Source organism: Gymnogyps californianus, chromosome 2, assembly GCF_018139145.2.
Source record: "Gymnogyps californianus isolate 813 chromosome 2, ASM1813914v2, whole genome shotgun sequence".
NCBI lineage: Eukaryota > Metazoa > Chordata > Aves > Accipitriformes > Cathartidae > Gymnogyps > Gymnogyps californianus.
This window is the reverse complement of record NC_059472.1, coordinates 159,291,947-159,314,761: the sequence shown is the minus strand read 5'-3', so window position 1 is coordinate 159,314,761 and position 22,815 is coordinate 159,291,947. Positions and strand designations below refer to the sequence as shown.

General features: G+C 42.3%; 1 protein-coding gene across 2 annotated transcripts in view; it reads left to right on the top strand.

Moving 5' to 3' along the window:
* Positions 1 to 21,363, top strand: part of DPP6 (dipeptidyl peptidase like 6) — a 421,969-nt gene extending 400,606 nt beyond the window's left edge. For both annotated transcript variants that reach the window (XM_050915790.1, XM_050915791.1), the window contains exons 17-26: positions 4,127 to 4,174; positions 8,350 to 8,448; positions 10,754 to 10,823; positions 12,820 to 13,014; positions 13,750 to 13,804; positions 14,701 to 14,806; positions 15,660 to 15,718; positions 18,218 to 18,290; positions 18,390 to 18,463; positions 20,015 to 21,363. In XM_050915790.1, the coding sequence (XP_050771747.1) occupies positions 4,127 to 4,174; positions 8,350 to 8,448; positions 10,754 to 10,823; positions 12,820 to 13,014; positions 13,750 to 13,804; positions 14,701 to 14,806; positions 15,660 to 15,718; positions 18,218 to 18,290; positions 18,390 to 18,463; positions 20,015 to 20,161 (926 nt within the window). In that variant the 3' untranslated portion in view covers positions 20,162 to 21,363. The remainder of the gene's footprint in view (positions 1 to 4,126; positions 4,175 to 8,349; positions 8,449 to 10,753; positions 10,824 to 12,819; positions 13,015 to 13,749; positions 13,805 to 14,700; positions 14,807 to 15,659; positions 15,719 to 18,217; positions 18,291 to 18,389; positions 18,464 to 20,014) is intronic.
* The last annotated feature ends 1,452 nt before the right edge of the window (positions 21,364 to 22,815 follow it).

Sequence of the window (22,815 nt, the reverse complement as noted above, 5' to 3'; positions counted from 1 at the left end):
CTGGAGCCTGCAAGCCAGGTGAAGCGGTTCCAGCTGATAGCATTCCAGCACACCCCATCCCACTCCTGCCAGAGGGATGCAGAGAGGGATAACGGGGTTACAGAGCCTGTATGGTGCCACCCAGCATCCTAAAAATTTTGGAGGAGGTGACAGGGAGCAGCAGTGCCAGGTCCCACACCTCGGGGCGTATCACAGCCCTGCTTGTAACTACCCCTCTGCAGCTGGGGCTGGGGGAAGAAATCCAACAGCATCATCATCCCCTCGTCATGCCGGAAAGCGGCCTGCCCGTGATTTTGGGAACAGTCACCCAGGTTATGGGGTATGTGCTGGGTCTCTCTTACCTTTTCACATCGGGGGCGAAGCAGCTCGGTGTCTGCTTTACTTTCTTTAAGTGGAGCACTTTGTGGTTTATTCTACAAGGAGCACAAGCAAATGTTTAAATCCAACCTGCACCTGATGCTCGTATGCACTCAGGACCTCTGTAAGCAAGAGGCAGAGCGTTTGCAAAGTTTCCAAGGGGGACGGGTAGGCACAGGCGCTCATCAGTGCTGATTAAAGAACAGAAGCAGCAGAATGTGCCAGGGCTCAGGAGTCCCAATCAAAGCCTGTTTAGAAGGGCTCTGGAGAGAGGAGACACGGAGCAGAGGATGTCCTCGCTCTGCTTCTGTCAGCTCCCAGCAGCTCATTGAACAAATTAGGTTTCACTCTCAGATCCGCAAATGACAGTGGATGGCATTTACCAGATGGCATGTGTAATGGAACTGTCACACCGTTATAGGTTTAAAAATAAAGTATGGGAGGCAGCTAATGAATATACACTTCCTAATTTCAAGAATTTCTTTCTATCCCTGTCAGGCGTTAGGCACTCGACTTGTGAGTGTTGAAAGACTTCCGATACGCGTGTATTAAAAGACATAGGCTAGCATGTAACTAGGTTGCTTTACTTTAAAAATTGGCATTTAAGCAATTTACATCATTCCTAAAAAAGTGATTTTTCTTCTTAATGACTGTCAGCCTGCTCACAAGTGAAATCCATTGTTTAACTGTAATGTCATCATTGGGAATATTTAATATCAGAAGTAATCTTTCTCACAAACCTGATGATTCTACTCTGTAGATTTCTGTCTGTACCATTTTTCCTCATTTGTTGAAAAATAAAAATTGAGCAACTCAAAAGTCTACTTTTTCAAGGATACTGATGCATATTTTAAAATATTTTTATTTGATATTACCTCAAACTGAGTATCTTTGTATGGGACCTCACTTTAAAATACTGATTTGGGGGAAGGACAGTAAGGTAGTGAGAGACTAAGGAAACACAATATATAACACATGGAATTTTCTAAACTACATACTGCTTTTTTTTCTTTATTCATTAGTTTCTCACAGTTTTTCCAGTGCCAACACAAAAAGGAAAAATAAATTAGAAAACAAAAGGATTATATGAGTTGTATTTCTCTCTTTATCCCTTTCTTTTTGTTAGGCATTTTTGTGTTAATTAAAGGACTGCTCTAGCTCCGATTGAAGTCATTTGGGAGGATTCCTTTTATTTTCAGTGATGATTTTATCATGCCCATGTTTATTAGGTTTGTTGCTTTTCCAGCAGACTGGCTTCTGGGACTGCAGGGAAAAAGCAGGGCAGATTTATAAATAAATATGGTCAGCATATCAATGTATATTGGTAGTAGAAAGGTAAATTCAGCTAAATCCTGGTGAGTAAAACAGGGTTTTCCTCTGGGCATTATACTCACTTAGCTGCATTCTAAGAAAATAGTGCAAACAAAGGAATCAGATTGTTAGTGAAGAAAATTCTCAATTACTAGGAAACAAAAGTCAGGCTGCCATATGAGTCAGCTTAATTATAAATAAAACCTTTTTCTGCCTCTTCTCTGTATAGGTAAGGTCAACATTAAACACTCTTGATTGTATGCAATGGGATGTGGTTTCTTGGCAGCACGGGGAAAACCATTGAAACAATTATACCGCCCTAAAGTCTTTCTTGCTCTCAATAACTTATTTCACTTACCAAACCAGTATGGATGGCTCCCGTAATCCATTTTTGTTGCCATTTGTGTGCACAGTCAGTTACAGCATTTCAGGGACTTTTTCTCAGCCAGCTCTACACAAATTGTTGGTGCACATGACTGGTGATGATGCAGAATTTGCTTGTAGGTCGAAGGACTCAAGACGTCTTAAAGGGGCTTGAATCTCAGTGAATATCAAGCTTCTTTAAGCTGTCTTAATTTTGAAGGTTAAAAAATGTTGGGGTTTTGATATTCAATGTAGTTCAACGGCACATTTCCCCTGCACGCCAGCAGCGTGCCACCAGACTGTTGCAGTCCGAGAAAGTAGGAAACACAGTTTCTAACAACCTTTCCTCCATGGGTCTTTTGTACAGACGGTTCCAAATTTAGACATCTCCACCAGCTGCACACCCTCATCGCATAGTAAGTTTGAACTGGAAATACAGTACATACAAAAGATAAGGCCTGCCACGAAGACTGGCGAGGCTGCACCTCCAATACTGTGTTCAGTTTTGGGCCCCTCACTACAAGAAAGACACTGAGGTGCTGGAGTGTGTCCAAAGAAGGGCGACGAAGCTGGTGAACGGTCTAGAGAATAAGTCTTATGAGGAGCGGCTGAGGGAACTGGGGTTGTTTAGTCTGGGAAAAAGGAGGCTGAGGGGAGACCTTATCGCGCTCTACAGCTACCTGAAAGGAGGTTGTAGTGAGGTGGGTGTCGGTCTCTTCTCCCAAGTAACAAGCGATAGGATGAGAGAAAACGGCCTCAATATTGAATATTAGGAAAATTTCTTCACCGCAAGGGTTGTCAAGCATTGGAACAGGCTGCCCAGGGAAGTGGTTGAGTCACCATCCCTGGAGGCATTTAAAAGACGTGTAGATGTGGCACTTAGGGACCTGGTTTAGTGGTGGACTTGGCAGTGTTAGGTTTATGGTTGGACTCGATGATCTTGAAGGTCTTTTCCAACTTAAATGATTCTATGACTATAATTCTATGATCTATGATCTTCACCCACACACAGCATGGGAGACCTCTGGCCCTGCTGTTGGGATCTTCTCTGGGTGTACAGATGATCTTTCCCCAGCTGCTCACGCTTGCTGCTGCTGCATCATATTACATTATGAGGAAACGGAAGGAAAGTAAGATAACCACTATCTCTGAGGTTAAGAATTAACCATTTCATCATTGCAATGCTTCTTCCACCTTCCTGAGCAGTATTGTCAAACTCATTGGAAAAGCTACAAACAGGTATGGCAGTAGCATACAAGTGGCTGTACTGGGTTGGACTGAAGCTCATCTTGGCCCAGCATCCTGTCTCCAAGAGCAGTCAGCAGATGATAATTGAAAAACAGAGAAAGAAGCTGACAACTACAAAATGAACCTAATCTCATGTACCATCCCATTTTTCTATGGTGACTTTCTGAAGAAGTTGAATCCAGATTACTGTGCTAAGGACTATAGCATCCTACAGCATCCTGTGCTGAAGATTATAGCATCCTATGGTAAAGACTATAGCATCCTAAAGACTAGCATCCTATGGCAATGAATTCTGTGGTTCACTCGTGTGCATTGCATGGTAATGGTAATCCTCTTCGTATAATACTGACTGATTTCAATACCCAAATGCTGCATTTTAAGACAGCATATGGGGTCTTTTTTAGTGCGAGAGCCGAACTGGTGTTTAATTCATTTAAAAAAAAAAAAAAGGAAAAACAAAATATTTGCAAAACAGCAACAGTTATCCATAGCATACAAAATGTATATGCTTTGTGCTGTGATATTTGGGTGTCATTAGAATAATTTTAAAAGCAAGTGATTTAATTGTGTTTGTGCTAATTTTAATGTTTACAAATTAGGGAAAGATGCATTTAGTGGTCCGTTGGGAAAGGGCTTTGAAACCTCGCATGTCTTCAAGTCTACAGTACTGTCATTTATTCATAGACTCTTTCTAATACCAGGGTGATTTGCTTTTTAGATTACTCTTGCATGGAAAGCGAGTCTCAGGAGTCTTCAGCTGCGTGGAATTCAAAACCAGGTTCACATGCGTCTGTCTGTGTGTGCTTCGATAGATATTTAACCGAGTTCTTTTCTTCTTCTTTTCAAGGTCCCCGAGTCCCGATGGTGACTGTTCACAACACAACCGATGCACAGAGTAAGAATGGGCAAATTCTTTCTAAATGCAAGTCTTCTGCGAGTCAGAGGGACTTGCAGAGCTGTTGTGCTGCCATCACAAAAGCTTTCTGTCTGGGGTATGAAGACAGTGGTTCGGGCATGATGTTTGTTATCAACTTTCTTGAAAACTGCACAGTCCAGATCTGTCTCTCTCTTTTTGTTAGTGTTTCACAAATATTGATTTATGTCCTACTCAAAAATAAGAAATATTTAGCTTAATCTACAATTTTCAAAAAAAATCACTCTGATACAGATTACCAGGTTGAAAGAGATAACGCAGAGGAGGGAGCCCCACAAGCTGTACCTCTGCCTGGTTTCCTGATCTGTTCACAGGGATTGCAGCACTGATTGTTTGGTAAGGCTTTTTCAGGCTAATGATTCACATGTAGACCAGTGTGAAGCTGGAATTATTACAAATACAGATTTTTTTCCCCTCAAAATCTTTGGTACTGGCTGTAGTCATTGCCAGACTGGTTGGGACTCCCTGTCCCAACCTGAGGCCATACAGCCATGAGGTTTTGGGGTTCCTCCTTCACACCTGTAGCAATACAAATTATCCAGAAAGATCAATTTTTTACCCCAAGTCAGCGTGGCAGGAAGCCTCAGATAGACAGCCTTTCTCTGTCCCTTCTCTACACGGATCTTAAACCAAGGTGCCCCTTTCTCTCTTTCATGAATCTCAGGAGACTTCATAGCAGGGTGTGAGACTGAGTCTTATGGGAAACCAAGATTTATCTGCTCCTGTCACTTTAATGGTAGACCCTTATCTTTCATTTTAATGTAGAGTTTAGCCCAGCTTTAACCTGCAGTTAGGGACTTCAGGCATTGCTAGGATCCAAATAATAAGCAACACCTTTATTCTAGCTGCTCTGTACATGGCCAGTTTATCAGGTATCAGTTTATCTTAACTGGATTTACAGCAACTCACTGCTGTTGTCTCTGCAAAGAAGCAGAGAAAACCAGGGAATTTGGCTCTCAAACTAAAGGTTTTCTGTGAAATGCTGAGCTGCTTTGTTTCCCACTGAAGGTGGTAAGTGTCAAAGGAAAGACTACTGTGGCACCAGGACATGTAAGAAAAAAGCACAGGATCCATTTTGCTTTATATAGTTTCTGTGTGTTCCGTGGTTTATTCTGTTTTCTCAATTTCTGTTGGCAACATGCATTTCAAGCCCTTACCCCACCTAGAAAAGTTTTGCTTGTAAGCAGGATGTGTAGGGTGCAATCCCAAATTCTGATTGAATTTTTTAAAATCAAATTTAAAATCAGATTTGTGGCATATTGTATTCTTTGCCATTAAAATAGAAATACTCAGTAGTGTTCCATCGAGTGTTAACAGTGTCTAATATTGTTAACGAGATGTATTGTACATTTAAGTCTAATTTATCCTTCCATTGTTTTCCATAATTTTTTTTCCAATTAAAATGTTCCTTTGCAGAGAAAGACATGCATAAAATTTAGCAGCATCCTGGAACAAGTTAGGTTAAAGCAATATACGGCTGCATGACTGTCCTGTAAGGGCAGCAAGAGAGATCTTTGTTGCCAAAGTAAAACAGCACAACGTACCCCAGACCATGGCTTAGACCATCTGCCATCATCTTTCTTACAGAGCGACCGTGAGATAAATATTTCATTTCCTCGTGACTTGGTTTCCCCACTGGTCTATAATTTCTGGATGAAAGTGCCATGAAGGAGCTGACTGATTTTGCTGTCCAGAGGAGGGCTCTCACTGTGGAGCCAGGGTTATTGCTGCTGGCCATAGTGGGCTAGGGGTATAGCTCCATGTGCCGGTCTGGTCCCTTGTGAAACTACTTCTGCTATCAATATGCAAAAGTTGGCTCTTGTAGCTATTCTGGTCTACAAAAATACAAGAATTGCTTTTTTAAGTAATACTGAAAGCAAATTGCAAGCTCCTAGCTTTTCAGTCTTTCTGCACCAGTGACCACTCATATCAGTCTGTGCGCAAGGGTCTATCAGCTCCTCTTCTTCCCAGCACAGACCTGGGCTTGGCAGTGCCCTCACCGAGCGTAACTCCAGAGCAGCCCTGGTGATGCCCGCATGGTTCTTCAGCCCACAGAGGATGTTGCCACAGGGCCAGGAGAGTTTCTTAGCTCTGACCTGCAGCTCCAAAGTCGCTTTCTTTTTTTCCCCCTTAAACACAATACTTCGCCATAGACATGGAGATGGCTGACTGGCTATAACAGCGTGTACAGGATAGTGCTCTCATGAACTGTGTTATAGCCTCCTGTATAGTTTTATAAAATACTTTTGGGTGAATAAAGTGAGAGACTATAAAACAGAAATAGCAAATGAAGGGCTTGAAGAAGTAACATAAAACACACCGAGACTATTTTTATTTTGACAGATATATATATATAGCATTTATTACATAGAGAACTCGATCTAGTCATGCACGGAACACATCCGTTACTGAAATTCATGATTTTCTGCATATGATTAGCATTTCCCCTGGTTCCTTTTTTTTTTCCCCTCATTCTTTTGCTTTTGAATAAAGGGCAACTGACAGTTGCATGTTACTGAATTTACTTATTTAATATGAGGCCATTACTTCATAAAGGGAGTTTCCCTCTGTATTCTGCAATAATCTGATAATAGTGAGTTGCACTGAATATTATAGCGTGCTTACATTTAATTAAGCAATGACCATTTGTACTCCACAGACTCAAGCTCCCTGTGGTCCTAAAGCAGAAAAGAAAGTCCTTTAGGAGATATGCCAATCTTTTTTATTTCCTCCATAGTCTTCCTGGCTTTCTGCGAATGCAATTACATGAACAAATAAAATGGCTTGACTAAATTCCCCTACGTGGCAAGCCCCTTTCTGCTGATAAAGCTACTTGTGTGTGCCATAATTAAATGAGAATCTTAATATTTAACTAAACGTAATAGGCTGTTGCTTTGGCACTTTCGGGGAGGTTGTGGTTTCAATAGAGATGAGCCAGGCTTTTCAGAAGCAGGGTGAATAGTCATTGAACCAGTATACTATTGCTGAAAGATCTGTGAAATGTATTAACTGGGAAAGGCATGTTTTTGTGCTGTGCCTGCCTATTCAGCAGAGATGGGCAATGAGAGTGTGATAATCAGGTACCGTATTATTTGAGGAGCTGGGGTTACACATCTATTTATCAGTGTGTCTCGAAAGGGAAGTTACGGTCAATGAAACCCATAATTTGGTGCAAAACCCTCAAACCCTGCTTGGGTTCACAGGACAGAGATAATGCCCTGGATCCCCCTGGTTCAAACCCAACCTGATGCCGTGGGGATGAGCACTGCAATGTGCTCTGCTGACCAGGATTCACTGCCACCACAGTGGGATCCCCCCGGCCCTTGAATCCCTCCCCCATGGGGCTCAGGAGCCTCACCATCACCAGGGGACATTTCCCACCACCTAGGACATACAACCTAAAACATCTCCTGAAGATGGACCCTTTCCTTACCAGCTGGGAAGGACTTGCTCTTTCTGATGTTGGAGGTGGCCGCTTTTTCTAGAAGAGGCTCAGTGGTTACAGCACATGGCCAGGATGTGGGGAATAAAGGTTAAATCCTGGGAAGGAGGAAGGAATCCTCTATTTCAGTCCCAGAGAGTCCTTGGATAAGACACACAAGCAAAATGAACAATTCTTGAAACACTCTGAAAGCCAAGGCCGCTCCAAAACGTGACATTGTAGGGTTGTAGGATCTTTGTCCACTCTTCTCTCTCTGTGGCTTTCCTTCCTATGAATTTTCTCTGTGTGGCAGCACAACCTTGTCCTGAAGCCCTCCACAGTCTCCTCCCTTTCTTTCCCCATTTATTACATGTAACTTGGGCACAGACTTGAGGACCTCTTCATTTGATGCCTAGCTTTGCATGGCAGGTAGATGTCTGACTGGAACCCATAGTAGTGTCTCAACACAGAAGGTCACATTCCCATCTGCTGTAAATCAGCTGAATGTCACTGATTTCAGGAACATAGCTTTTTGCCAATGCAGAACCTGGAAGAGGTTTCAAAGACTTAACTGAATTAGATATCTGTGAGGACTAGAAGGAAATTCTTTCATAAGGAAACTTGTGTAACAAATATTAAGGTGGCTGTGAAACATTAAAATGCTTTTTCACAAACAATGCCAAAAGTTTTTGTGATCTCGTCCTTCTTCTTTCAGAAATTTTTGAGCTGGAGGTAAATGAAAATGTGCAGCTGACTGTAAATGACAGGCAAATGCCTAAGGTAGAATACATGGAAATCAAGATAGATGATTACAGTAAGTAGCACCTTTCCTCTCTCTTATTTTTCTTTTTCTTTTTCACTACCATTGCTGTGAAATGATACAATCATCTTGGCTAGACTGGCAAGAGGAAAAATGAGTTTGACTCAATAAACTCACAGTTTGCAAAGCACTCTCTTAGGATGTGCTACATAAAGAGGTTATTACAGAGACAGGATTTGATGAGAATGCAGCTGAAGAAAGGCAAAATGGTAGGATTGGGGTTTTTTTTCCTTTTAAAATTTTCTTTGTAGAGAAAAAGCGACTCTGGGAAATGACACGGTGTGGTGCCCCCATTGTTCGGGGCATTTGCCCTAGCTGGACTGGTATGTTATTTGAAATGGGTTTGAAGTGGGATGCTGTATGTGCTTGCTGGCTACAGCTGTGCCTGCCTTTCAGTATACAATACTGAACTGCAGTGAATGAAGACGACTCACCAACGACTGCCCATCGGAGTCATTCAGGATTCTTTGAGAAAGTCGTATCATTTGATAGGGTTGAAAAAAGCCAGCTTTATGAGAAAAGTCAAAAGAGATTTCACCTGGAGTAAAGAAGGCAGAAACTTGGAGCAGTTTATATCCGCAGCTGGTGCATTATTTGTACCACTTGTATAATCATTCCCCACGTATCTATATACCAAAGAGAGAGAGAAAAGCTTAGTGGCAAACAGCCAAAATGTAAGCATTTTCTGCCCGTCTCTGTAGTTGTACCTGAAACAACCTAAAAAGCATCTCCTCTGGTTGTAGGCAGATATCTTTCCTACATGTGGAAAATCCACATACTCAGAGTTGTGCAATGGCTCCCAAAAATCCCAGCTCATGTACGGTGGCAAGTCAAAAAAACCCCAAACCCAGAGACCCTGGGTTCAAAGTATGACCCATAATATTTCCCATGCCAAAAAGGAGCGTACCCCTCAGATTGGATGCAGTGAAATGAAAGCAGTGAGGTGTGGTGGATGACAAGTTACTGATTTCAACCGTTACGAGGTGTTATAAAATGTGAAGCAAAGGCTGAGAGACAGTTGCCATTTGAAAAGGATAATACTGGCCCTACAACGTTCTGCTTGCCACATGGGCATTAGGAACATAAACCAGTGCATAAAATAACGAGAACAGACATACGCTTCCAGGCCTTATGGGCAGGAAAAGATGGGGAAAGACCCTGTCATAAAGATCACATCTATCCCGCCATGAGCCAATGCGTAGTGGCACTGGCAGCTTATTAGGAATAACTCAGCTTGATGCTAAATTTCTTAAATGCAGGTATCATTGAAATGCGATTCCGGTCATTTAACCTAAAATATATATGTGTGTGTGTAATAAGCCTTGTGGCTGTTCTTCTGTGCCTTCCCTGTATTTTCAAAGCTTTGGGCTTAATAGCCTTGGGAACACTGCACGTAGTGCTTAGTTATATTTAAAGTCAAGCGATGGCCTTTTTGGCTGTCCCTGGGCCATTGATCCAATTTGCAGCTATTAGCATTCAGATGGAATAACTAATTAGGAGGAGTGTCAGACAATAATTGCAAAGCAAACCACTTAAACTGTGCGGTTAATCTGTGTATTAATCTACTGAAAATGCTCCTAATACCGATTTAATTGCTGGGCCTTTGCTAATCTGGATTGTAGTTAACATTTTAAAAATAAATGTGCTCTCATTAATGTGGAAAGCATTTGTATGGCAGCGTTTTTGGCTATCAATACGAAGCCATAGGAAGCAGTTAAACGAAGCTTTGGTGAGCACATCCCTCACTTACATTGGTTCAGTACCAGTATAACGACGTGGGCTTCGGCACAGTTGCCTCCTGTTTTACAGCAAAATTAAGCCCTCTGGAAGTTAGGATTAAAATACATGTTTCTGTATCTGTCTTCACACCATTATAGCAAAATAATCCTATTCTCTCCCCCAGCCACCATACTTAATTGGGTTTTAAATTATCATTTTCATTGCCGATTTTCCCCCTCCTCTGCTGCCCTGAAATATTGATTTCTGGCTGCGTCACTCATCCAGCTGCCAAAAAGGAAAATTATAGCTATTGCCAGATGTTAATTGAATGCTGTAAAAGTGATGCATGACTGAACAGCTCACACTGTACTCCCGATTTACATTTCTTGTCACCTCAGCTATTATAATATGGGTCTGTTCTTTGACAACATCTGTGTTTCTAAGGTGTTATTTACCCGTGCCTCTGATGAAATGCCATTTTGTTCCTGCTCACAAGTGGCCAAAACACCACAAAAATCTATTAGAGTTATGTCAGCATTGCCACACTGAAGACATGTTGTTATCTGTTTTTTTTGCCTAGAATTGCCAATGCAGATCTTAAAGCCAGCAACCTTTTCGGACACCACGCACTACCCCTTGCTTTTGGTTGTGTAAGTTCTCGCTCGTCCTTTCTTTCTGTTCACATTATTAGGGCGGTGTGGAAACCTTGGCCCTGATCAGAGCCTTTTAAGATATGTTTTGTACAATGAATGCCAGACTGCTTTAGCACCTAAGTCCAGCACATTGGTCTCTACCCCCTGTCTCACCTCAGAGCTGGGAGAGGCTAGATGTAGGTCCCTTCTCTCCCGTGTTTGAGCCAAGGGTTTCAGCTCCCAGGAGGGTGCTCTAGTGAAATCCTGTGGAGTAAATCGTAGGATTTTGTAAAGTTGTTCCACGTACACTTGCAATTCAATAATTTGGGGGGCAGAAACAGGAGGCGGAGGAATAAAAGATGGATGTTGACTTTCTGTCCCTGTGCTTAGGGCACTCCCCCTGCCCTTAACAGGTAGTTTTAGGGCGGGATGCAGCCAGCCTTACTACAGCTTAAATTTTAGATGCCCTCATGCAGCAATCCTTCCCATGTAAATACCGGTGTTCCCTGAAGTGACAGTAAAGAGAGAGCTAGAAACCTTTGAAGATCTCCACAATGTCAGCATTTATATTAGGTAGGTAGGATTTCCTCCTGGCAGGCATAGCAGATGGGTATTTCTTTATGCAACATTTAGTAATAATAATACACATTACTGAGTTTTTTCTGCTAATTTGGAAAGAAACTGGGGGAGGGAAGTCACTGACCTTGGGAGAACCTGTTTGGCCCTGGCTGCGTCCCACTGCATCGTGTGCTCCCTGCCAGCAAACGTCCCACAAGAGAGAAGCCTCATGCAGGAGTGATGAATGCCTGATGGATGCCTGAACACAATCCTGCACATCCCTCCATGAAGGACAAAAAGACTGCAATAAGCGTGTTGTTACATCACAAAATTACTGCAGAGAAAATGTACTTCATTATACAAGTGCTTGAGGAAGATTGGTACTCATCAAGCTAACAGCACTTGATTAGGCTGCCTCTGAAGCTGGATGTGCCTGGCTCTCGCTTGAATAAATGCAAATGACTGAAGTCACATGCACATTAAAATCCTGCAGTGAGTTGCCTGATGTCTCCAAGAACCCCAAAAAGGACAAGAAATAGATGCAAGTGCCAGTGGCTCTACAGTAATCCCTGTCCTGAAATATTACTTATAATCATCATCATCATCTCTTGATTTTTCTGAGCTGTCTGGCTGAAGTGGGATCAATATTTCTCGAGACAGTTCCCCTGTACAGGATCGGACCCTAAGCAGAAGGGTGAAGAGGGAGTCTTGCCCACCCCTTGCCCTTACCCACCAATTTTGGGCCAACCTGAGCATTTTTAAGCTGTTAGTTTTATCACTTTAAAAGTGTCCTTTCCCTCTGTACTTGTGTGAAGCAGTGGTGACAGAAGTGATTGACAGGTCCATCTACAGCCGCTCACAAGAACCCTATGGGAGAGGGACGGTCTGGGCTGGGTGAATGGGGGCAGTAAATGAAACCCCAATGCCTGCCAGTAAAGGAAAGGACAATTGATGTCTGCAAGCTTCATCCAACATATTTTGGCAGTGCCAGCGCACCCCAAAGCCAGGCTCCTCACAGAAACCCCTCCACCAGAAAAACACCATCTTTGGGGAACGTAGACAATAGATATAGATTAGAGCAGGTGTAAAAAGGGAAAACTCAGCTGACCTCTGCATCGCTGCCCGGGTTTGCTCACAGGAGGAATCCTGCCCAGTTAGTGATGTGCTTGCTAGGTTTGTTCAAAGCTGGGCTTACCGCAGCGATAGTTGCTGTGCAAAGAGGGAGGCAGAAACCAATCTGCAGCTTCCACCTCAGCCTCAAAACCCATCCCACACAGCCAGCCTTCTGCAGGTCATCGTTGCAGAGACTGGTCTCCCCTTCTTGAAATCCGCCCTGCCTTACAATGCATGCGGGAGCTGCCGGTCCCCGTGGCCACGGCAAGCTCACAGCCCCGGGGAGGGCGTTTGGCCCGTGCTTGGTGCCGTAGCCTTTGCTTGATGCCTATTTCTGTTTCAGAGATGGGACGCCTGGCAGCCAGATCGTAACAGAGAGATTTGAGGTGACATGGGAAAGCGTCATGGTCAGCTCTCACAACGCCATCGTGCTGAAGTTCGACGGCCGTGGGAGTGGCTTCCAAGGCACTAAGCTATTGCACGAGGTTAAGAGGAGACTGGGCCTTTTGGAAGAGAAGGATCAGTTGGAAGCTGTCCGGTGAATGACACTGTTACTGAAGAAATTAATTCATTAATGAGAATTAACCCAAAACTGTCATTAGTCCTGGTTGCTTTAACGGTGCGTAGGGTAGAGCAAGGAGATGGGAGGGAAGGACAATGTAGTCATACAGCTGGGACCAGGCGATGACATGTGAGAGAGCTCATGCCAGCCAGTGCAGAGGGAGAAAAACAAGCCTTAAACAGAGCTAAATTAGAGCACGCTTATCTGTATCACGTGTTCAAAGCCTATTTATTTTTAGCTCTGTGCAGTCATACAGCTACAAACAAGTAAGCTTGAATATCAGCTCCTACATTCATTTTTTGCTGGCCTGGTAGTTGGAAAAAATTAATCTTTAAACCCTTAAACTTTTTAAAACAGAAAAAACAGTATGAAACTCTAAATGTCAAGTCCTGTCATATTGTTAGATTTATTCCGCACATAATCATGCTAAAAACACTATCAGATTAGTGCAATAGCATCAGCTTTATTATGACTTTCAGAGGTAGTGCAGGTTATTTGTTGCCATTGCTTGGTCAAATCCAACACAACAGGTTGCAAGATTAAATCTAACAGAGACTCATGAGAAAGCAGCGTGTAGCAGCGTGAATTCAGATTTTCTACATTATTTTTCTGTGGCCACCCCAAATTCAAGCTGATAAAAATCACACTATGTTTGCTATGTCTAAGGGAAAAATATTTTTAACCCATTGTTTCTCCTCTCTCATGTTCTAGGACAATGCTGAAGGAGCATTACATTGATAAAATGCGAGTCGGTGTGTTTGGGAAGGTAACGTTTTCCCGTTGTTCCTCTGTGCTGTTCTGGTTGGCTGATGTGGCTAAGCAGCTGAGCTAAATCCTGATTTATTTAATATGTCAGTGGTGACTTTTTTATTATTATTTATTTTTGAGATAGACTGCTTCTTGCTCAGAGATGTTAAAGATGAAAGCTTTCATTTTATCAATGTATTCGTCATTTTTTTTTTTAAATTAACTTCCAAGTGCAGAAAGTGACTATTTGTCAGATAATTAATTATTTTTTCCCCTTGCAAACTTTCATTTCATTTTCATCTTGTCCCTTAAGGCCTATGGGAATGTGGATAGATCTAGCTCGTGTCGTACAAATGTGCAACAACAATATTGATTTCTGAGGCTGATTTGCACCACGGTGTGTGCCTGGCTGGGCAACAGCAATTGCAAAGTACACATGGTTTGAAATGAGAATGGGACTGCAAGTAGAAATTGTTTATTGTGGGAGATACAGGCTTAGGGTGGGTGAAGACAGCTGCCCATACAGCAGCATCTCCGCAGGGAATTGTTAACAGGCTGACGGCAGACACTGAAATTGCGATGTCCATTTTAAATAGTGAAAGACTGGGGTAATATTTTGGAGAGGTAACATATCTGATTAGACCTACGCCATAAAGTGGGATGAAAAGAGGCAAGCTCTTGGGCACACAACCCTCCTGCCTTCAGGTGAGTGCAACGAGTATAGAGCTCATCTTCAGCCACATCCGCCGAAGCCAGGGAGATGTCCCTTGTTTCGTGTTTTTTCAGGGCAGGGTGTAAAAGGCTCTACAATGGCCAAGAGTTTGCTGCAAGGTCTCAGCTGCCCTGTTTCTGTACCCAAAAGCAGCAGTGCCTCACAGCAGGACCGCTGATGCCCCTGCCCCCTTTGTGTTCCAGGATTACGGCGGCTACCTGAGCACTTACATGCTTCCAGCCGGTGAAGAGAACCAGGTGTTTGCCTGTGGAGCTGCTCTTTCCCCACTGACAGACTTCAAACTATATGGTAAACCCCATCCCAGAGCCCACAGACCCTCTTGCTGACCACAAATGGTGTTTCTGCCCTATCCTTTCCCAGTTATCTTCTCTTTCTTCCCCAAGATCCTGCCTGTTTTGTATTGTGTGTCTGCTTAGCCATAAACCCTTTTCTCCCCCTCAAGAGCAATTTTGCTGGCACCAGTGGGACCAGCCATGGTGGTCAGAGTAATCAAATAACTTTTATTACTCACTCCTTTTAAATAAAGGAGAATTGGCTTTAAACGCCTCCAGCCTCTGCCACCAACCTGCCCACTGCCTTGAACATGCTTCTTTCTTGCCTGAACCATCCATCCATGGAACCTGTGGTCCAGTCTGCCTGCCCCATCCTCTCTCTGACGGCAATAGTCCACTGCACATGGTGGTCCTTTCTCTCAGGGACACCAGTTCCCTTTGCATTTCATGCCAGTGAAAATCAGGGGACTGCCATGAAAGTCAGTAGTGTTAAGTCAGCCTGCAGGTCCCGTACAGTTATCCCTGAGACCAACGGGAGCTTGCGGTAGACTGTTGATGGAGATGGTCCCACGTGAAAGGAGAAAGGGACACAACACAACAGTACTCTTCTCATATCTTGGTTGCATTAAGGAAAAAAAAAAAAGGCTCTTCTGTGACTTATTTAGAAATCATAAATATGTGGTGATAATGAAAGACTGTAGTTTCATACATATTCTTAGTGCATTTTCAACAACTTTTAGAAATACGTCCCGTGTAACTAAGGCAATATTAGAAAAGAAGATCTTTTTTAGCATTTGCGGTGTTTGACTCAGAAGCAGCAGTGTATTCACTTATGACTGAAGGAGATGTTTTCTTTTTTTCTTTTCAAGCTTCAGCCTTTTCTGAAAGATACTTGGGCTTGCATGGGATTGATAACAGAGCATACGAGGTAACTGCATGAACACTGCATTTCCCTGATAAAATGTGAACAGGGTTTTAACTCTTCCTCAATGTGTTCTCTTTTGGGGAGGCAAAAAGGGTATGCAAGATGGACTCATTAGTAAAACTCTATATTTAAAAGGCAGCAAGGTGTCCTTCAGCCTGCTTACTGCTTTTGTTGCCTTAATAGTAATGATGGATATGTTTTTTATTGATTAGCCTTCATATCTGCCTCTCTAAATTGGGTAAATACAGTTATTCCAGTTTTACAGATTGAAAGAGCTGAGGCTGTGACTCAGATGTGCCCAAGTGGACATGATGTCATGGCCTCCTTTAAAGTTCATCCCAATGGTCTTGCCAATTTGATTCTGTCTGAGGTATAATTTTTGACCCAAAGTCAAGTGAAGCTCAGCTTCTCTTGGCTTTTTCAATGTAAACAGAGATGTTTCACGTAGGTAGAACTCTGTGCCAGAGTTGAGCAGGACATGGAAACAGAGACATGACATCAGTTAATGAAGATAGTGTTTAATATGTATGACGGGATCAGTTGGTTCATGTCTTTTTCCTTCAATTACTTGGAGGAAAAACCTAATAAAGAATAGTCACACAAACAAAATTTGTTATACAGAAAACATTGTTAAGCCTACTAAGCCTTGTCTTCAGCTAGAAGACATGAAGGAAGCAAAGATTTGAAACTGTTTTCTTACAGAGAAGGCAGGTAGCACCCTGTGTCTTTGCAGTGGAAGATTTTCCTGGCTATCTAAATACTGAGTTCATCATCTCTCAGATTTTGCACTCATGGTCTCTAGATCATTGCAAACTCTTTTAGCCCATTTAGAAATTTGAAGGCAGGTCAGTAGAGGTGAAAGCAAGGGAAAATATTCCAGAAATGAGAGGTTTGTATTGCCACACACTCTTTGTGCATTGAAAAGCTGGCCGAAGCAAATAGTGGTACTTTTGGTTGACTTGGGATTAACTGCGAGGAGCAGCATCTGAGCTCTCTGCAGAGCATGGCACTGTTCTGGGTACGGACCCTAACTGATACACATCTCCTACACGCCGCAGCTGAACCATGAATTGCTTAGGGAGAAGAACTGTTCCTAACCCATGGACCAGACGTGAACTTTATGAAGGTCACATAATTCGAGACTTGATGTAGACTCCAAAAAAGCTGTATTGTCATGTGGTAGGTTACAACTGAGGGAGCAGAAAGGAAGGAGCCATATAGGGGGAGAACAGAGTGCAAGATATGTGCATACACCATCACGAGACTTAAGCATCGCAGCCAGCAGTCTGAGGATAAGAAAACTCATTAGTTAAGTCCAACAACAGAGGGAAGATCAGAGGGCACCCTTGCAAAATTTGCAAATATTTTCTAAGTCCATACAGAGTATGGAGCTGCAAGAAAGCCAGAACAGGCCTGCATCCACCAAAATTTCCAAAAACTTGCCTCTAGCACCAAGGAAATACACAGGGTCACTTCTAATGTTCAGCGTTGCTTTACCTTTTAAATGAGGAGAGATACACGTAATCTGTAACGTAAAATGACAGTGACCGTATCTTAATAATACATACCAACGGGTTTAGCCAGCTAATTTGACCTCCATAGCCAGGCATGGAAGATCCTGTTGCTGTTGGAGATGCACTTGTCTATCTTCTGTGGAAACCACATAGGACAGTGGGAAGATGAAAACAGGTAAAAGATAGGATTGATACAAGGGTGTCTTAACTGAAAAATACATTAACTCACGTAAGTGAACCAGAGCTAGGGCACATGCATTTAAACAGTGAAGGAAACATGAATTCAAGTTGAGGCAGCTATTCTTCCCTGCCCCCCTATAAAACAGTAACACCTATGATTTGAGAAGTACATTCTTTTTGCCACTCCAAGACTTTTTTGGAATCTTTTGGAGTCTCCTTGAGATTTGTATTCTTCTGAACAATGCAGCAAAAAGTGGAGGAGTTCTTCATTTCTCTTACCCAGTACCATTTGTAGTCACTCAGATTTGTATTTCCCCTGTGCATCTGAAAGACAGTTGGGGGCAAAAGCGTTCTCAGCAGTGGACACCTGAATTTAGTATCAGATCCTCCCCTGGGCTGTCAAAGCTCATTGAGGTTAGCTTTCAAACCATACCAAAGTCACTCCAGCTCTCTGAAGAGTTCTTAGGCGTAGGCACCTAGGCACGCATTTCATCAGTGTTTTGTATTCACTGGAAATTCACTTTGACATTTTCCATATGTTCTGCAGTTCAGGCTTTTGGTGAACATTATCAGAACAGACGAGGGTCTCTGACCTCTTCCTGCTGCCGATACTGAGCCTGGAAGGACAGGGTGGGGGTCTATTTTACCTCCAGACTGATTCAAGTAGCCAAAAGAATATGCTGTGCTGGTGTCTGCTTGTTATCCTTGTGATGAGGTATCAAATGGAATTAAGTGTTTCTATTTTCTCCATATAGATTGCTAATTTCTAGCAAGTTTTTTAATCTTCTTGCAACCTTTACCTTCACAGATCACCAAATTAGCACACAGAGTCTCATTACTGAAGGAACAGACATTTTTGATCATTCATGCTACCGCTGATGGTAAGTTAGCCCATCATTTGAGCTCATTATATGTTTGGGATGGCTTTGATTTTTCTTAATTAAATTTGCCTCTTTAATGATTGTAATCTGTTTTTACAGAAAAAATCCATTTTCAGCATACTGCGGACCTTATCACACACCTAATTAGGGCAAAGGCTAATTACAGCTTGCAGGTACAGTATGTTTCCTTTTTTCATATTTGAACAGTTATTTCCCAGTTTGAACTCAAACTGGTGTTATGAAGCAAGCTTTGAAAAGCCACTTGCAAACACAGCCTGGCAGTAGAAATAGCACCAGCGTAAATGTGCTCTTATGTACTCCCGTGCTTATTTGATACCACTATTTTGGCTTGGACAGTTGTAGAACAGTTATTAAATTACAACAAATTAGGTTTTGAGAGACATATCTCTAAGGAATTGACGCCTCTTGACTTTCTTTGGGAACAACAGGCCAAATTCAGGATGAATTAAAGGGAAACAGGGATCTAAATTAAATCAACCAGAAAAGTTAAGGAGAGAAATGTCACTTAAATCTGACATCCCACTGCAAACGACATACTCTGGTCTAGAAAGCCCCTCTTTCCACCAAATTACATCTCTGATTTGCTGAATGGCCCTTGTCCAAGCCATTAAAGCTTCCAAAATGAACCCATCCACGCACCATGGGGATGGTCCCTACCCTTTGCTACATCCCAAGCCACAGCCAGGAGTGTGCAACTAGCCCAGGCTCAATCCATGCCAGGGACCACGCTACAGCTCACCGTATAGATGGTTGTGTTGCAGTGCCCAAGTCCTACTAACGCTTGATTTACTGAATACCAGCTCCCTCTGGCTGCATTTCTGCGGAGCTTCATGTGATGGGTATGCTCACTCCATCATGCTCCAAACACAGATAGGATGGAGCATAGACACGGGAGCTAAGCAATGAGCCCAGCACGGATTTGGTCAGCGCTACAATGACTGAGGTGCCCCTGCACATTTCCCAATGCAGAAGCATTAGTACATTGGAGCTTGGAGGCACCAATGGGCTTGATGCACGTCAAAGGTTAGTTGAGGACTCAATAGAGGGCTGAAGGATCTACATCTTGGATTGAGGTACTCAGAGAAGCTGTGAGACGCCTCAGTCCTGCCTGCAAGCATCCAACCCTAGCAACTCATTTTTTCCCCCTTCAGTATCCCAGTCTAGACAATTACGATCCTCTCGCATTCCTTCGACACATGCAGAAGTTACCTCTTCCATTTAAATGGAAAGTTGTTTAAAGTATTTCATTTCTAGCTTCCCACACTTTTTCTATTTAATTACTTCTCCAGAAAGCTTTATTTCAATTTTTTACTTAATGACATTTTTTCTTTAAAGCCCTCATTTTAGTCAGTAAAACCTAATGCCATTTCTCTCCATAGACATGCACTGGGTTTTTTCAGTTTTCACAAGGAGCAAGCAATGTTATTTGTAGGTGTGGTCTGGTTCTGCTTAGCCTGAACTTGTTCTGAATGGAATTAAATGGAAAATCCTCCCCCAAAAAAGTTCCTTTTGAAGGAAGATGCAAGTCTGCGCTCAGAGTGCTGTGGTGCCTGAATTACCCTGGACCTCATGTGCATCTATGGGAAGACGCACGGTGCTGAGGAGAAGCATTAGGTTTGCAGGCCAGCTCAAGCTGCAGATATGGGTGGTCAGTCCTGAGACTTTAAGCTCCTAACGGTGTGTATTTGCCTGTTTCTTTGCAGATTTACCCCGATGAAAGCCATTACTTTAGCAATGCAGCACTGGAGCAGCATTTGTACAACTCCATTGTCAACTTCTTTGTGGCGTGTTTCCAAGTTGAGGACAAACTCCCGATAGCCCCACTGAAAGAGGAGGAGGATGACGATTAACCCTACTTGTCCGTGCCAAGCACAAGGCAGATCTCTCTAACAATATGCAACTGGATCATTTTCCTGAAGAAAGAGATGTTACGTTGTTAGCATGTATTTAAAGAAAACTGAAAGCAGCTCATCTGCTTTACTTGACAGCAACTCCTTCCTAAATGGAAGAACATTAAGCATGGTGAACTCAGCAGAAACTGCTGTCTGAAATGAATCCATCACAACCAATATCTTCTTTTTCTTTGTTGTTTTTTTCCTTTTTTTTCTTTCTTTTCTTATTTGCCACAAAGTGACTTCTATTGTGAAAGTGGTAAGACATTGAACTTGAAGGAACACCCCAAGAAACCGCTTTGAGGACTGGAAGATATAATGTCTCTTTGCATTCAAGCCATCAAGCAGTAGCAGTGAAATTGGTCATCCATATTAAGGTTACTATAGTTAGCATCACACTGTCAGAAAAAAATCTAACCTAATACATGGACAAGATTATAGCACAATTATTTTAAAGGATACTGATTCTTACATACTTGCCTGCTCTTTCCCATGTTCAGAAGGTTCATCATTGCTACAGGACATACAAATTCAATTGTATGAAATATCGCTATAGTTACACCGATCTTTACCTTCCTGTAATTATTTCTTTATTTTGTATGGCTTTTACTTCTGTTTTCACTGGGTCTCATGCTTACCTTATTAGCTTCTCAGCTTGTTCTGATGGGGATAGGGAAAAAACATACACTGAATTAACCAACTCACTTTAGACCTTAGGGGTCTAAAGAGGCAAAGGGGGTCGAGTTACCCAGACATAAAAAATTTGTCAGAATAAAGCAAAGGAAAACTCACTCTCATGTTCCCAGCATAGCCTTTGCCTGCAAGATTGAGTATTTTCTTCGGCAGCCTTGAAAAATATGCACATAAATAAGCTAAACCAGCTTAACATTGAGATATTTTTATTGTACTATAGAAAAATATGCGACGGTCACGATTATACTTTTTCTTCTTTTAGTGTTGGAACAATTGGTTGGCAGCCTGTTGGGGAGCGGCTAGATGAGGCTATGGTAGCAGGAATTTGTACCAGATACTTCACAGATCATCTCATAAAGCCATTTAAACAGAACCAATGTGCAGAGATTTATTGCACATGCTGTCTGTGGCTTAGCTGTATTCCAGGTCAACGATTAGCACATTCCAAACACGTTTAAGTATCTCTTCTGCTCACACTAGTTTTGCCAAGCATAAAAGAAAAAAAAAAAAAAATGGGAGCATTTTTGCTTTAAAATATCTAACACTTCATTATAGTGGTGCAAAGCAACTTTTAAAACTTCTTGTGAAAACATTCAACTCTCAGAAAGAAATCCAGCCTTCATTCACTTCCACCTACTGTGTCATAAGAATTTTGACTAGTGTCGCTCCTTGTAAAATATTCTGACCAAATGTACAGCCAGTATTAATACTGTATATTTCATTTTGTTGTATATAAAGGAATGTAAGTCAGTTCTTCGTCAGGTCCCCGATCCAATATTAGTCTTGTGTTCAGCATGCATGCGATAACACTTCTTTGCTGATCAGGACTCTAGAAGTACTAGCTTGGAAATATAACAATTAATGTAATTCCTTTTCTTGTTTTGACAGCTTGAATATCAATGCCGGTTTCTACTTTTTACATAGTACTGTAGGTAAACTCACATCCTGACAGCAATGATGATGTTTCCATTGTGTTCTTTAGTGTGTCTTTTTTATTATCTTTATTTTAAGCTTTGAATGTCGGTTGTACTTTGACCATCATGAAAAATATATTGATAAACCACAGAAATGACCTAGTTTGGTTTTGATTATCTTTAATTTACAGTGCATCGACATTGTGTGAACAAGAACTACGGTATAAATCTGCTTTATCCGGCAAAATGCCAAATAGACAATAAGAATGCTGCGTGTCCAGATTTTGCTACACCGAGCAGGCTCAAAAGCCTGAAATGAACTTGACCCAAGAAATGTAAAAATCTGCTCTGTCCACAATCTTTTGTAGAAAGAACTTTAGGATGTGGCATGGTAGTGTTTGTTCATTCATGAAATAAAACATTATTTTACCACCCTGGTTGCTACTGCTGTTATTTAGCGTTAAGTACTTAAATAAGCACCAAGTTGCTAGAAGTGCTGTTCCTGGTTGAACTGAGCCCAAACTCCAGGGTGCATATCAGAAAAATGAAAACAAGTCTTCATAAATAATACACATCACCATTTAGTCTGCCTGTAACCTTGGTAAATGGTGTCGCCATGGCAAATGGTGACTGCTTTTGAGGAAAACATGAAGTAGCACAAAGTGGGTTCAATCCCAAAGTAGCACTTCATGAGAAGACCCCTATCACCCTCTAGTCCTTGGTAAAAATGCACCTTTCCTCCCTTTCTGCCTGCTGACCTGGCACACAGGCTTCCTGAGGGCATCAGCCAGGCACAACGGCTTGACCAAAGGGATTTTTGCTGTTTCGTCCATTGTCCCTTTTCCCAAAAGTTGCTTGGGGGTTACGAAGTTGGAACAAAGCACTAAAACTTACTGAGTCTGCCATAGCAGATTTTTCTGCAGATGATTCTCCATCAGGAAAGGGCAAGCAAGAGGAGGCAGTCATCCCACCCGAATTCAGATATTTGTTTCCCTTCAAGCCAAG